The 17445-nt window shown below is 36.1% G+C and overlaps 1 protein-coding gene across 1 annotated transcript; it reads right to left on the reverse strand.

The window, feature by feature from the left end:
• Positions 1-274: 274 nt before the first annotated feature.
• On the reverse strand, positions 275-16873 carry LOC137919017 (cyclin-dependent kinase-like 4). Its single transcript, XM_068761977.1, has 15 exons — positions 16847-16873; positions 15141-15281; positions 14433-14627; positions 13363-13532; positions 12201-12322; positions 10425-10605; positions 9607-9679; positions 9024-9098; positions 8121-8193; positions 7179-7255; positions 5849-5923; positions 4300-4349; positions 2710-2819; positions 1683-1762; positions 275-334 (listed from the first exon to the last, which is right to left on the reverse strand). Exons 1-15 carry the CDS (start codon positions 16871-16873, stop codon positions 275-277), a joined length of 1509 nt encoding a protein of 502 aa, XP_068618078.1.
• Between the last annotated feature and the right edge of the window lie 572 nt (positions 16874-17445).

A 17445-nucleotide genomic window follows, 5' to 3' on the forward strand; every position in this document is an offset into this window, starting at 1 on the left:
CTTTTTCACCTCACTCTGTATATAAACCTTTATTTGTATACTTTATTATTTATTTTTATTTTATATTTTACTTTATATTTTTATTTTATTTGTATATTTAGAGTATACTTGTATAAAAAGGAGTTTGTCGAAACGAAAGTACTGTGCCATCTATCCCCATGTTACCCTATTTTGACGTCACTGCCTCGAGATACTAGGTTTATTTATCAGTCATTGAAACACACACACAAAACTGTCAGCACTGGGGCAGCTGCCAGAAGCTGAACTCCCGCCGTCACATGTACGGGAGGTTTGTGGCCGTCCGCGCCTCGAATGTGCTTTCGGTGACATTGCGCTGCAGATAATAAAGAAAGATATTTTATTTTTAAACAAGCTTTTATTTTATATTATCTGATCTTTTGATAATTTGGATTACCTTGATTCACTAAACTATGTGGAAAATACGCTACATTTTTGAATAAAATATTTCTTTTACAACAATTCAATTAACTGGGTTACTAAAAATCGGCGTCAAAGTACAGGCTAAGCAATACTCTACGCAGCTGAGCGAGGATTGGTTAGCTAAACCAAAAATAAAATCTTCGTTTTTCTTTTCAAACAAAAAACAAACAAAAAAAGTGCCGCAATTAAAAAAATGATTGCAAACTAAATTTAACGATCGCATAATTCCATAAAATCTAGCTATGTAGCTCGTCGCCCTCGGTCGAATAAAATAAATAAATCAAGGATTCAATTTACGAAATTTCATATAAATTGTGATACAGGTTTCAAGTTGATTAGAAATCGGTAAATGTACGGCAGTTTCAATAGGTGACGTTCGGAGCACACGGGCCGAATCAGATTTGAATCGTCCTTTTGTCTGTGTGGAAGGTATTTCTTTTCGTCGGTAAGACAACCAGTATAAGAACATTTGGTTTTCTATCAAAGCATTCCTTCCCGCTACAGCTATTAAATATGACCTTGTTCGACGCTGGATGCACACCGCTTCCTATTGGAAAACTATGGAGATGGTCTGTATATCGTACGTATGTCTGTATATAGGTCCAGCTGTAGACGTCTTTAGGCTGAAATTATGATGACGATGTTAACTAACTTGAACGTATTTTGTTATTTTTGTTTCAACCTTTTAAACTTGAGATCGACAAAAAATAAAATTTCGTGGAATTTTACCCCATATCATTTATAAAAGATCATATGTTGGCAACAATAGTTCAACATAAATAACAATTCTACTTGAAACACTTTAAATATGTATTTATGATCAGCAGTGAATGTCTTACGCCCGAAATTATGAAATTTATTTGACGTTACTAGATTATTTTTTGAAGAACCATGTTAAAGATACTCGTTTCTTCGATATATAGCAAATCGAATCTATTACTAATTTATATTACAAAATCTGTGAAGTGATGTTTGTTCATGTTGCAAAAACGACACTAAAATTTTGTTTAACTTTCGACATTATTAACATTTTAAGCTCAAACTTTGCATACTATTGTAAATATAAACGCTATATGATTACATCATTATGGTTGTTTTATATAGCGTTTGAACGATACGAAAACCAGTTTATCCCTTATTGTCAATTGCACTAGGTAGAGGGCTGTAGTTGATGTTGCCAGCGACAAAAAATAACTTATTATTATATATATACTACAATGTACTGAGTATAAAATTGTTACCATCGTGCCCCAGGAGTCGTATGACTTGACGGGGTGATGCAAAAGCGGCTTCTTCGCTTTCTTCACTGGGCTGTTGCTCGCTGAAAGAATTACATATCAAGATAAAATTTAAGTGTTATTTATTCAATTTATGATGAATTACATTCGTTTTTGTTTGTTATATCGGTTTTAAAATTTTGGCTATATTTTCTCCTCTTTCATCGTTCGCATTTGATACCAAATTTTTACTTACAAGCCTTCCCTGCATCACTTCCAATCCTTCACCACAATTCTTCCACTATTACGTTTTATTTATATGTATTGTATTACTTATCACTCTTTCGCAGAAGTGTAAGAATGGATAAAATTTCTTGTTGACATCAAGTTGAGTCTACCACTTGTTCGGATTATAACTATTTTAGACCTGAGAAGAACAGGCAAAGGAACTTAACGGAAGTTCTTTTTAATTATATACATCATTCTCAAAGTGTATCTTCTATGCAAGGTAATTTATTTAATCGGGCAACGGAAGCTTTCTGAATATTATCTCAGATTCTATAGTTAAAGCGTATCCCTTTGCCTCTAGAAAGGTTTGCTAACTAAGTCGATATCACTTGTTTTTGTTTTCGGTAATTATATTATGCATGTCACTTACTTCACTCGATGCTTACAGAATGTATTTTGTAATAAATGTGTTTTACTAAATGTGTATTACAATGTTGAGAGTAGCTTAGAGTCAACATTTTGCTGTAAAAAATTTATATGTTTATTAAAATATAATAGCATTGTAGCTTATTAAAAATCTGGATGCAGACCACTTCCTAGCGGTCCTATTAGAAATCTATGGGTGAGGACTATATCAGACGACGCCCTGCGACAACGGCCTAAAACCTTTTTTAAAGTAGCGAAGCTCACGGGCTTCCTATGGTGGTAAAGATCTTAGATCGCTTCGTCCAGGGAGTGACCAGCCTACAGAACCCCCTCCCCCCACGAGAGTACCACGGCTTGGGTTCGTGATTCATCGATAATACCCGTAAATGTTGTTTACCTCCCGGCACGTACGGCAGCGTGATGTCGTGCGGGAGCTGCTTGCCGGTCTTCTTGCCGAGCACGCAGCCGCGCACCATGTCCTTGTCCATCACCAGCTTCTTGTTCACTCTTACACACATTTGCATTTTCATTAATATAAAAAACACGAAATATATCTACAGTACTTTTAACATTATTATAAAAAGTGCAATTGTTTTATGATTTAGAAGCCCGTGGAGCAACATATTGTTACAGGCTATCCATAAAGATATACCTTTTGAGAAGTAAATAAAATTAAAAGTAAAGAGGTATTCTAACGCAATTGAAGTCAAATACAATTAAACCGCATGACTGTTTCATACAGAATGCTATAATGGAGTGCTTGTATCTACAAAATTGTATGTTAACCCCGCAAATCACGACTGATGCTTCACCATGCGATGTTTAAACAATCGTATCAGACTTCGAGTAACGCCAAAGTTCAACTTGTTGAATAAAACTTATTTAAAAAACTGAAAAACGCATTTAACTCGAACTTGTAACGTCCTTGCCCCCATACTAGGCAGGGACAATGAGATGTCCAAAACGGGAGAGATAATAAAAGTGCAGGACAGATGGATGTGTAATTGTAATGTGGGTTAATCGCTGTATGTTGAATGTCAACTGAATTATAGAAAATATAAAGGATGAGAGAGAGAGGGTAAAAGTAGGAGGGTGTATATTTCTGTCCCGGCAACAAAATAGAGAAAAAAGTTTTTTTTTTTTAAAAAAACCTCGCCTCTTCAAGCTGGTCATACACCGCGCGACTTTGCAAATTTTCATGACATTATTCCCTCTGTTGTATAAATATAGCTATGTACAGGTAATTTTAGTCAATACAAATTTAGTTTTAACGTCCCGACGGGTATTATCGACGGGTGACAGGCCAAGACGAGGTACCCTCGTGGAAGCTCTCTTCTAAGAGCTTGACGGCCTCTGCAGAAACAGTGAAAATTCAACAAAAACTTTAAAAAATAATGTAGGATCCTGCAGAGAAGGCGATGGTTTACGAAAGTAAAGGTAAGAAAAGGGTTGCAAGATATTTTAAAGGAAAAAGAGGAATAAATAAACGATATTAAGAATTTAACGGAATCAGGCGTTACCTTGCGGAAGCCCATCCTAAGTAAGAAAAAGACCACTCTGTGTTTGGCACTAATCGGTGTAACATAACTCCTGAAGATGCCCCGTGGAGGGGTGAAACACGTGTTGAGTGATTAGACGCATACACATACGCATTTATCAGCGGGCTGGCGAGCGGTGCACTTTGTTGCACGACTACCGCTGCATATGCGGAAGTGGCTAAATATTGGCCTTTTTCTTACTTAGATATTAAGAAGGATGAGAGAAGAGCGGGAGAATAATAATATTCAGTGAAAATTTATTGTACAAATAGTCCTTGTTTTACCAAGACAGTCCGGTCAAAGAAAAAGCAACCCGTATGGAACTGTCACGCAGTTTACTTCACACAACAGTCTTTTATTTCATTTAGAATGAACAACCTCTCTATTATCTCTATATTAACTATTACCGGACAAATGAATGCGCAAATGAATAAACTCTATTGACTTACTTCTTTATGTAGGGCGTCCGTGGGTACGTGCTCACCGGCACGGGGAAGCTCTGAAAACGAAATGCATAATCAGCGCAATTTCGACATTATTACGGTGTACTTAGGTTTTACTATTTTCAATTTATTCATAACCTAAATCACTATTTGACATGTAAAAGTTGAAATAACTTTTTTAAGATTACCTCATTACAAACTATACGTATGTTTGGTGTTTGATTTTCGAAAACAACTACTGCAGAGTACACTAATGCTAAGCTAATGTTTTTTTTTTAAAGAGATACGATTATTTAATGGGAGATAAATAAATAAATAAATTATTCGGATTAATATTTGCACTATCAGGGTTGACTCTTAATTAAAAAAAATAATGAAATAAAGTTATTTTAATTTAGTTGTTAAACTATTGATTTTTGGATAGTGTGTATGCACATTATACATAGGGCGTAAACAATAATTGACAGCGAATGAGCTATACATAGCTTCGCCTGTTTAAAGCTTTCTCACCTATATTCTGTAAATACAGGTTGAAGTGTCTGCAAAGATATCGGTATACCGATATATACATTCTTTTCATTTTTATCTGTTAATATTTATTTCACTGATTTATACTAAGGAATATTATATTACATTTCAAAGGCACATAAAAGATGATAACACGTCATAACTATTCTAGGAGATTGAATAAGAAATGAGGAGAACCGTAGAAGTACCATGGTCACCTACCTCGAAATATTGCTCCTCTGAAGTGACAGTGTGGGGGGGGGAGGGTTAACATCACTCATGTAACCAACGGCCGTCGAGGTCGACAAGTTATCGGGATGTGACTTCAAGCCGGTAGACGAGGCATGGGTTGGTCTCGGGCTTACAATACCAGGATTCCGGGATCCCGAATACCGAAATCCCCGACGATTTTTGTCCCTTATTATAAACCGGTATTTTGGCATTACATTATGCATACAAAATGCAAGTTATTAATATTATATCATAAATACTTTCAATTTAATTAAATTTTTTCCTACTTTAATTATATAATGCCATACGAGCCTATTAGATGTAAAATGTAAAAGAATTTAATATGTACATTTTTTACTTCCACGTTTTTTTGTATCTATCTACTCCTATGTCATAAAATAAATAATGTCTAATCATTTCAGAACAATATTTATAGGATTTCATATATTATTTGTTATCAAGTTAGTATAACAACTGAGGTAATAAAAAATGTAACTAGTAATTTTTTATTAATAATACCGGTTTTAATACCGGTATCCTGGTATTTCAAATTTCAAAAATCACATACCGGTACTCAGATTTTAGTCCGGTATTGTAAGCCCTGGGTTGGTCACTCATTAGATGAACCTACGACTTCTTCAAGGTCACTGGAAGTGGCAGCACTCGGGCAGCGCTTGACCGGTCATCGCAGCGATCTTTGAGAGAGGCTTATGCCTTACAGTAGGTTTCTATTGGCAGACATAATGATGATGATGAACTAGCCTACGCACTAGCTATTTCTATGAACTAGATGAAACAGATGTAAAGACGCTGCGACCTGGAAAGTTTCATTGATAGCGCGCGCCAGTGAACGCGGTGCCGCTTCTCGGGACTCGGGAGCAGTGCCACTCGCCTGGGAGAGGAGAGCTTTGGTAATTTATCTAATTATATTTTAAATATGTATATAGTCAAGGTCGCGGAAAGTTCCTGGATACAGGTAGCGCAAGATTCAGCAGCACGGTGAGGATATTTGAATATTTTCATCTTGTCGATAGAAGGCCAAAGCAAGGCCCATACGTCTTATAAACCGTACCTTATTATTATGTCTTATATACCATACAGTGGGCATCTCTCTGGTGAAATAATGACTATAATGATAATTATATAAGTTTTTGTGGGTTTTGTTCGTAAGTTTCCGTACTTGTACGAGTTTGTGCTTATATAGGAGTAATAATTACGCAACTTTTAGTTAAATAAACCTTCTTTCTATTCGTAAAATTATAAGGAAATGTTAAAAAACACCTAACATAAATATACTACTAACTAATACTAACTATAATGTTTTATAAAAATAATGTTATACATATATCTAAATATCAACGTATACTTATTATATTAATGGAGCAGTGGTAACGCAGTAGTAAGGACTGAGACTTGCGATCGTAGTACGCGGATTCGATTCCTATAAGCCATATAATTATTTATTATACACATTGTGCGTTAGTTATATTGTATCGCCACTGCTCACAAATTAGTTTTCAGAGGATGGGCAGCAGAGTATACCACACTACGATCGCTAACCTGCCTGCCAGACGTGGCGATTACGCTGTATCCCCCCATAGATATCTGTAGGGCTCCCCCCTATGCCTTGCATTGGGCGTTTCTGCGCTGAAGCGACATAATACAGAAGGCCTAGTATTTAGCCATTTAGAGATGCCAAAAAATCACGAGCGTGGTTCTAACAGCTACATTGTATTATAATTTTTTTTAAAGAATTCGGATAATTTTAACCAATCTTAAAATTACTAGGTTTCACAAAATCCGAAAATTTAATTTGTCTGGCAATAAAACATTTTAAAAATGTAGTTGATTGAATATATTCCACAGACATTAGCGTATCTGCCTTTGGTTTTAGTTTACATTTAATTTAATATTTATGAATTATTTTTTTCTCATATTTTTGCAAGTTACTGTGTTATGTTTACCAAGTCTCTTAATATACTTTAAAGACAACTTAACAATGTCCAGTTTTTAAATTTACGCTTCGTCATTGGATATTCAAAACACACATTATAGTTAGTGTAAATTTAGAGATCTCTGCTAATAAAAAGAAGGAACTTGATTGTTCAAGAGCATATATTAAGTAACTAAGCAACAATGGTAAATACCTCGTCAGTTTCCTGTATTGCTGAGACGACTGCGGATTGTTTCTTGACGGCCGGCGCGGCTTCTGAACTCTCCGTACCTTAATGTACAGAGTGTATCAGTAGCCAAACGGTACTATTTTGAAACTATATTATTACATTTGGTGTTAGCAGGACGATATGCTATATATCACAGTCAACAATGAAATTATTGCATATCAAATTTACTGATTGTATTGTTGCAACCGCTTCCATCCAGTAATCTAACACCACTAAATTTGTTTTATTGTTGTATATATTAGGGGGACCGGAAAGTAATGTCCCTTTCTTAAGTTAAATTTACACGACTACATTTTTAATAATTTTTTCTTTCTAATCAACAATATATTCACTATCGTAATTAAAAACCTTTTGGGATCTAGTATAAAAAATTTTAATGCCGGAGCAGTAAAAATCAATCGGTTTTTCTGTAAAATTTTTCGACAGAAACGACATTACTTTCCTTCTAATATATTTATTTATCAATTCTTATAAAATTAATTAAAAATGGCAAACTCAATGTCCAAGGCATTCTCTACCAGTTAACCTTTTAAGCGGTGCAGAGATTAATGAAGGGGAAACAAGATAGTATCATAGAAGACAAAAAAAAAGAAGTAAATTCAAATTGACAATGAAAATAATCACTAAGGTAAAAACTCTTTATATAAATGTATTATGGGATAATACTTTCAAGTTTATTATTATGTATTATTTACGTTAAAGATATAGTCTATGTAAAGAAACAAATTATTGTAAAAGTGTGCACGGCTGTCTAAATACATTGACCGAATATTTTCACATATATAAAGGCCACTTTGTGACTATAAACGTTTTATTTAATATCTTAATGCTATTTATTTCACACTTGAATAAAAGAGCTGTCATTCAAATTGACCAATCACAATAAATAGTTTTTGTGTTACTAACTCGGCGTGTAGTTATAATCTATGAGGGATTCCCCCGGCGCGCTATCCGTCCTCGAACTGTTGTTGTTGTCTCTCTGCAACGAGGCATTGGTATCTATTAGTAGTTCCCTGTTGATGCTACTGCATTATGTATAAAAACTCATTCTCTGCAGAATACGCAAAAGGATACAATATATACATGAAATTATACGATAAAGGTTTTATTAAAGTTTAAAAGTTAAAAGATATATCTTCTTCACTCCATCTGCTAGAAAGATAATTTACTCGCAATTGACAATAATGTAAAGGACAAATAATTAAAATTAAGAACAAACAACAGACAGTTTACTTGGATTGCTTAAAACCTCAACGAATTTATTAAACATCCATGAAAGGGGAAGCGTCGAGTCTACTTTGATACAATCGTCACAAGTGTGGTTCGAAAATTCATAACAACATTGGATTTACAGTCAGCGTATTGCACTTTTGTACGTTCACATTAAATAAACAGAAACCATATTTCAAACACTACATTGATACGTGTCTCATTTTTTTTGGCCCACTACATTGATTTCATACCCATTAACATTAAACAATTATTTTTCGTCACATTAGCGCCATCTGTTTTTTGAAGACGAGACTAGTTTTGCTTTTATTCACTACGCTTTGAACAATTAAACGCCGCTCGGCACTCTCACAGAGACAAGAGATTTTATTTGTAGCTAACTTCGAATATACTGAATTTTTATTCTAATTTTCACTTTTAATATTTTACATGCTGAAATCGTTGTCTGGAGACATTTGAGTTTGTACTTCGAAGTTCTACACATACGATCACAAATTATAAGCGGATCATATGACTTATCAATATATCGCACACACAAACAAGCATTGATGTAATGACGGATGTAGTTACGGAACTCACCTGCACCACGCTCAGTGTCCACTGCTGGCGGGGCCTCGCGCCTGCGCGTGCTGCGTCCTGCGTCAGCGCCGGTGTCTGGTGGTCAGACTTTCCTAATCTTTTACATCCTTTTTAAAATATAACTTTTTTAAGCACATTTATAAGTAACCATTCTACCAAACAATATTCAAGGTTCGGAAATCTTCATTGACAGGACATGAACAGGTGGATAAACTCGACAATGTGTTGATTGCAAATACCTGAAGCTTTATAAGAAAGATAAAAATGCTTAACAAGATGATTGGTTATAGATGTAAAAGTTTCAAACGGATGAATGTATACCTAATTTGCTTTTAATTATAAAGTTTAATTGCAATATTAAAAAAAATCTGTCGATCATTGTATGGATAAATAAACAATTAGCTTTTGTTAAAGGTTTTTTTAAACTTTAATGTACTCAGAAGTCAACCACTTTTCAACTGCCAAGTAAACTCCAAAAAAACAGAAGTCAGGCCAAAGAGGAGGTATCCATGATAGGGGGGAAACTTTTAGTAATAAGGAATACGAGGCCAGGAGAGTTTAATAAATATAGTAAGATGCTGACCCGAATCTCCTTGCCCAACTTGGTCCTCAGTTCAGCATTGAAGCTCTCGGCGAATCCGTCCGCCAAGAAATATCTGTGCAGGTTTATTTAGTTTAACACGTGTTGAGCTATTGCTTAGATTAACAGACGTTTAGTAATATAGGAATGCTATTGTTTAGGAAAAAAAATATGATAACGGTTTAATCAGTCATTAATAAAGGCAGCCATATACCTGGCTACTCTCGAATGCCAGTCCGACACGGCCCCTCGTACCTCGAACATTTAAGTTTAAAAGCATCACTGTATCGTTTGGGTATTATTAATAACGGCATTATATTATACACGGATCACATTTATTATATCGTCTGTGTAATAATACATTCGTATAGCTTATAGTTTTTATTTTTAAATGGCCCCCGCTATTGGAAGCCTCTAGTACCCCTTATCTTGTGTGGGACAGGGACTATTCAACATTGGGACTATTTTCATTAACGTCTTTCATACATCGTATGATCTTTCGTTCTTTTCATTCTTGCCACAATTCATCTGTCTTTTCCTTTCGCTCTGTAACGCCTTTTATACATCCCTCATTACTCTTTTACATTTTTATTATTTTATTTCTATATAGGATTATTACAATATCACTTGGTTTTATATTTTTTTTTGATTTTTGTTGTTTACATTTTTATTGGTTTTTATTTATATCTATTACTATACTTATTATTTTTCTACAGAGTAGGAGGAATTCTTCTTTGGTTTTTTCTTCTCTTATTGTTTATTAAATGCTCTATGTCAAGTGGGCAGTCTACTGCAGAAATGATGATGGTGATGGTGATTACTTGTGTCTTAGTAGCGTAGCCGCTGTGGGTCGTTCGCGAGGCTCGGTGCGTAGGCAGGCGGCTAGGAGGTCTCGAGCGAGCCCCGTGCCTGGTAAAGCTCCGCTACCCGCAACACCGCCGCCCAGCGCCGCCCCGCCGGACAGACGCGACACCACACGCTGATGTCGAGGTGCCAGTTTACCTGAACGGACACCATTAAAATAACTAGTCAATTAATAATAGGAAAAATAGACTAAAAATAGATTAAGAAAAGTGTAGTAATGTATTAAGAAAGCACAACCCAAAGAAAACTGTGATAAAAAATAAAATAAATAGAATATGTAAATAATAAAATAAAGAATAAAAAAAATATACCTAACCACCTAAGAGTAATAGGATGATGGAAGGAAGTCGATGAAAGCAAGAAGGAATGAAAGATATTGTGATGGAAATAAGGTATTGAGAAGTATGACGATGAGTGAAGAATAAAGATGAAAAATCTGAAAAAATTATTTGTAAACAAAGACCGTGATCCCAACTAATTAGGGGCACGAGAGGCCTCTAATAGCGGGGGCCATAAAAAAAAGAACAGACACTATTGAGCTTCACCACAAACAACGTTTCTTTAGGATCACCAGTATAACATCCCTCATGTGTGACGATGAAAACCGTAACATTTTGCTACGGTTCTGTAAAATAAGTAGTGGAAAGTCTAATTAAGCGGAATAATTAATAATACAGCGGAAAACAACTGTAATTAGTATAATAAGGAAAGATTTTAACTTTACATAAGCTAGTAATTTATACAAAATCTTTTATAAAAATTTAAATAATGAAGTATTGAGTAAATACTATTATAATGTGAAAATAAATCGAATGATTGAGAAACAAATTGAGAATGTAATAAATATGTAAATAAATAATAAAAATTATTTTCTTTAGAAAGCCTCAGTCCAATAAAAGAAGGGCCAACGTGAGGCTCCCAAAAACGTAAGCAATTAAAAATATAATCGCTATTTTTTATATTCGTTTACACTGAATATACCACTTTTAGTATAAAGAACCGAAAGAGAGAAGTTCTAATTGATATAAAAGACTCTTGCATGTAGATCGCATTATTATTCGTATTTGGCCAAATCTTTTATCACACAGGCCGTTTAATTGCAGAATTAGTTATAACTGTGTAAAAGGCGTGTTAGGTCACTATTTAAAGGTAAATGTTTTTTTATTCATAATTATGGATTGTACTGTATTTATTATAAATATATGTGCTATATACATATGTATGTATATTTGTATACATGTATATTTTGTCTATAATTGCACGTTAACTACCCATTATACCTAGCGGTATTCATATCTCTACTGTTTCCATACTATGGTTTTCTGTAAGAAATTGCCTCGTGTGATAAAACCATCAATTATACCTTTATTACCTTTTCTTTACTATTGTGTAATTATGTATATATTTTTTAAAGTGTACTATAAAAAATATTAAATTATTTAATATTTTTTAAAGTATATCGAATATGCTACTATATTAATATAGCGTCATTTATTTTTCTAAAACCATTGATTTTTGGAAAGGGTATAACGTACATTGACAGCAAATGAGCTATGTATTCACCCTTTTAAATCCTTTACACCAATAACCAATCACTCTGCATTAATAAACAATTACGTAGTAAGAGTCATAATATAGTCAAAACATCTATAACTATCTATGATAAAATCTCAACAGATATCATAATGCTATAAACGTTGTGGCACACGTAGCCCATATCAACGCAATTTTACCGACTGTTCTGATGATGAGGGCGAGCTGGTCGATGTCAGAGTCCCCGGGAAACAACGGGTCCCCGGTCAACATCTCCGCGAACAGGCAGCCTATCGCCCAGATGTCCACTTCCGGGCCGTACCTGTGATGAAACACATTTCGTGTTTTAATAATTACGACCAATCTCAAGACATTCGATGCATGTGTACAGTTTAATACGGGCATTGGTCAAATCTAAGAGACTGCAAAAATAAATAAATGTCAATGTGCCCACTACTTTTTTTATTAACAAATCTTACTTTTAATTACGGTTGCGAGCAGTAACAACCGGCTGATTTCCAAAATCAAATAACTGGGTCCCTCACAGCAAATCAGGGCTGCAGTACGGGTTAAAGTGTACTGCAGTGCATAGCTAAGTTCTATATCTTGCCTATAATAATTTTTAGCAAAGCCATTAAAATCTTTTTTTTTTCTTTTTAAAGTCAAATTGCATAAGCAGTAAAGTAAGAATTGACAGCAGAAGCAGTAGAAAATCCCTTTTAAAGTTTCATCTTCTAAAAGTTTAGAAGCATTTAATGGAATCAGGCGTTACCTTGCGGAAGTCCATCCTAAGTAAGAAAAGGACCAAATATTTAGCCACTTCCACACATGCAACAAAGTTCACCGTACTTGATTTAGATGCACCCTAGGATCTTCTACGAAACTCACCAGTGTCACTTAATACGACTGTCTTCTTGGGTACTTTTGTACTACTGTATTATAGCAAACACGAAACCATCTTATGTTTGCATCTCTCACCAGGTATGGAGAGTGATAAGAGAGACACGTAGATCATGGATATCTTATAAATCTAGTTTATTATTTTTTATTTTCATCATATATCTTCTCTCGTAAGTTTAAAATCCACCCCCTCTCCTTCTCACTTTTGCGTACATCAACATTTTTTTTGTTATTCTGGCCTTTCAACGGTCTTCAACACACATGGGGGCAGGTCACTCTGCTACTTTAGCTTACGAATTGCCATTCAACCTTTACACTCCCTAAGTATTTTGTAAAATTCTATTTTGGAAATATTATTTTTGTAAAACAAACTGAGAATGAAGAGCTTAATACTTTTATGGTTAGATATTTAAGATGTTTTATATAATGTAGGCTTGTAGCTTGTAGAGGTGTAGAACCGACCTGTGCTCTGCGACGAGCAGTTCAGGCGCTCTGTACCAGCGCGTGGCCACGTACTCGGTGTATGGTTCGCCGGGCGCCGCCAGCGCGCGTGCGAATCCCAGATCGCACAACTTCACCACGCCCGCGTTCGACACCAGCACGTTCTCTGGCTTCACGTCGCGGTGGATGATCTAGTACAGGCGGTGGTACATTGACAATATGTATTAAATACTTTAGTCGGTGAGTATCAACTAAAGTGTGATATTGTTGGATTGTATGTCATAATCATCACGTCAACTAATAGACGCCCACTGCACGGCCCATGCCTCTCCCAAATCGCCACAAATATTGGTCTTTTGGCCACAACAGTCTTCGGTTGCACGAGCGAATTGAAACAAATTGTGTGCAACAAACCAAAAACGCAATTCACGAATCTGCATTACCAATCCGCCACACGAGTCCACCGCAATGTACTAACTCGCCACAAAGCTATTAAGACACTATTAAACTTTGAGGTCTTATTATATTATATCTCGAGGTATGTCAGTTCATCTATTTTTTTTTTAATTTAAGCATTAGTCACATCTTCATTACTTAAAGATCCATTACCTGAAGTATCATCTATTGAAGCATCATCAGATTTAGTTAATGATAGTAGATTAGTTTAAACAAGCCATTATTTGAGTAACGAAACAAACTTAATAAAACTTTACTCAGCGACACCCTTAAGTTTTCTTTCAGTAAATTGTTGGTTTTATATATATTTGACAATGACAGCCAAGAGCCAAGAGTTCAAGAACCTTGTAATGGCGGCGGGACTTCTTGTGAATTATTTAATTCACAAAGTTCTTAGATGATGAAGATAAATATTGCTTAGAAAATATTGATAAGAAAATCAGTATGCTTAGCATCAAAATCCCAGCATATGGGTCCCCGGTATGTCTCCTTACTAGTTGGACCGATGACAGTCAAGGTCGCGGGAGGACCGGTCACCGAGGCAACCTTTGGGAGAGGCTTATGCATAACAGCAGGTGTTTATTGACGGACATGGAGGTGATGTCCAAATCATTAAATAATCATAAGTTAGTTACGGAATTAAGGTGGCAATAGTCGATGCCCTTCAGCAGCTGGTACAGGTGCTTCTTAGCGGTGTCCTCGCCAAGGCCGCCCGGCGCCGCTTCCAGTTCATCCAGCAGCGTGTGGTCCAAGTACTCGAACACCAGGTAGAATCGCCGCTTGCGCCGGAACACCTCAATCATATTTACTAGATGATCGTGACGCAGCTTCTGGAATGTAAAGGATTTTCCATCGTCGTCGTTTTACAACTAAAAACTATAAGATTTAAATTAACACAACCTTTTATTAACTAGCTGTTTGGATATATAGATAGTATCATAGAAAATAAAAACCTTTTCCATACTAAGCGTAATATTGTATTTGTATAAATATTCATAAGCACACCTATCTGCATTTCGGATTCAAGTTTTTTTTTTTTTTGAAGACTTAGGTTACCTTTCCTTTGGAGCCTGGCATTATATGTCCTCTGCGAGGTTGGATTATTTGGAAAGGTCACGCAAACGTGGAGTTTATTTTTGTAAATATTAATAGTACTTAACAGATTACTCGCCTAGTAAAACGAACTTAATTGCGTATCTGCTCACCCAACATCATTTATAAATTTAAATTTTACAATGAATTAAATTACAAAACTTAATTGAGGTGTGACACCCGGGGAGCCGATTTTTGCACTCTTTGGGTTAGAGAGAGACACAACAAGCAATGGGCTACGACTGGTATACCTTAAGCATGCGTATCTCGCGAAGTGCCATTTTGCGCACGGCGGCGTCGTCTTCCGTCTCCAGGAACTTCTTGATGGCCACGAGCTGGCCCGTGTCGCGGCGGCGGCATTTCAGTACCACGCCGTATGACCCCTCACCCACCTGCCAACCAATCCGTTGCACAATCACAATCAAAAATATAAAAAAAACGCCGTTGTATACGATGACAGGTTACAGGTGTAAAAGCTTCAAGTCGGAGAATTTACAGATTATTTTTCAGTAAAAACTCGTCAACCTATTCTCAAACATCCTGTATGAAATGATTATTCTAAAATATGATACACTAATTTATTTTTTCATTTGTAGGGCGACATGCACACATAGTAAACAATAATTTATTTTAATATATGTATAATTCCGTGTATAAATCCGAATCACAAGAACGCGTTTTATTGTATGTTGTTAACAATATTTATTATAACTGAAGCCATTGATTTTCGTACAGGATGTACCATTTATTAATTGATAGCAAATGAACTATACATTTACACATTTAAAACGTATACACTTGAAACCAATCACTCTGTATACAATACATATATGGCATGAAATAAATGTATAGAGAATGTGAATTTGCTCAATAAACGTGTAACAACGTAGTACTCAAATTCATTACGTATTTCATTATTATTATTGTTATCTTTGGTATCTGTGTCCGCGTTTTTATTTTTAATTTTTATTTTATATTCTGGCTATAGATCCTGGTATGAATTGGACAGGAATACTATCTTATGAATTTTACACATTGTGTATTAATTATGTATGGTTGCTACTTTATCTATATAAGTTTCCAGAGAATGGGCAGCAGCATCCTCTGCGTCCTTCTGTTCTCTCTGTCTCCAATACCACACTACGATCGCCACCCCACCTGCCAAGCGTGGCGATTATAATATATATCCGCCCCTAAATATCTTTAGAGGAGGCCTTCGTTTTGCATTGGTCCACTATGGGCTAAAAAGATAACGACGATACTTTGAAGCATAATAACTTCTTACAGAAGACATTGAAGTATTGATGAAATATATTTTTCATCTTAAAGAAAAAAAATCTGGAATCAGATCGTATCGTATTTTCTCTCTCTTCGGTTTCGTAACAGTTGTGTTTTTACGTGGGAGGGTAGTTAGCCCTCCGCACAACCCCCAATGTGCTGGAGGACCACATCCTTCTTTGGTCAACGGGCCCTTCGGGCCTAGCCGGCTAGCTTAGCTAGGCTGTGCTACCGACCATCCCCCTATCCGCCACCCGGGGGACGCCCCCTTACGCTGTGGGGCCCAACGCGGGGAAATTCTTGGAGCGAATGGGATCGGATCGGAGCGTGAAGGTAGCGTACCTGGAAAAACCGAGGGGTCGAAGACCAGTGGGTAGACCCAGGTATCGCTGGATCGATCGCGTTGAGGCAGAATTGCGCGAATTGAATGTCAACCAATGGCAGACGATGGCGCAAGATAGAGGAAAGTGGAAGTCTCTCGCTTCGGAGGCCAAGACCCACTTTGGGTCACTGAGCCAGCGGAGTAAGTAAATAAAAAAATAAATTATAGAAGAAAGTCATAAAGTAAAAAATTAAAATTAAATGCTGTCTAAAATATCCCTTATACTGTTTTTGGATAAAACTCAAAGAAAGTCAAGTTTTGTATATTTACAATATATACACAATTAGTTGTACTCACAACTGATAGCTGCTCGTATTTGTCCATATCGCATCGACTGCTAGACGAGCAGGCGGAGACAGCTGGTGGCAGGTACACACCAGCTGGGAGAGTTCATCTTCAACAATTTACCTTAAAAGAAAAATGGTGATGGCTTAATTAACCATATTGGCATCTTGGTTAATATAATATAATCTAATGTAACGTGTCCAGTGTGCTATTGACCTATTCCATACGATAGTATTATAAACACATTGGTCTGATGTGGTTTTGTCATTGACAAATGCTATTTATCATTATCATCATAACAGCCGATAGATGCCCACTGAAAGACAGACCTCCCCCAATGCTCGCGCTGCCCGCACCCAGCGAGTTCACGCCACTATGACGTCGGTCCATCCAGTGGAAGGCCTGGTCAGGGTACATATCTACCAGCTGGTCGTTGCACGAACGATTGCCTGTTGCTACAGCAGATCATAATTCTTCGAGTTATGTCAGTGTAGTAGAATACCTTGGTTTTATTACGGATCTCCGGATTTTTAATTAAATCTCAGCGCAGCTTCGAGCATAGCTCTCCCCATTCCTCTCTTTGTGATCTAGATTAAATGCTGCTTACCTTA

The sequence above is a fragment of the Battus philenor genome, unplaced genomic scaffold (assembly GCF_028537555.1).
Source record: "Battus philenor isolate CCGP_79_NKW_IND1 unplaced genomic scaffold, ilBatPhil1.0.hap1 SCAF_15, whole genome shotgun sequence".
Lineage (NCBI taxonomy): Eukaryota > Metazoa > Arthropoda > Insecta > Lepidoptera > Papilionidae > Battus > Battus philenor.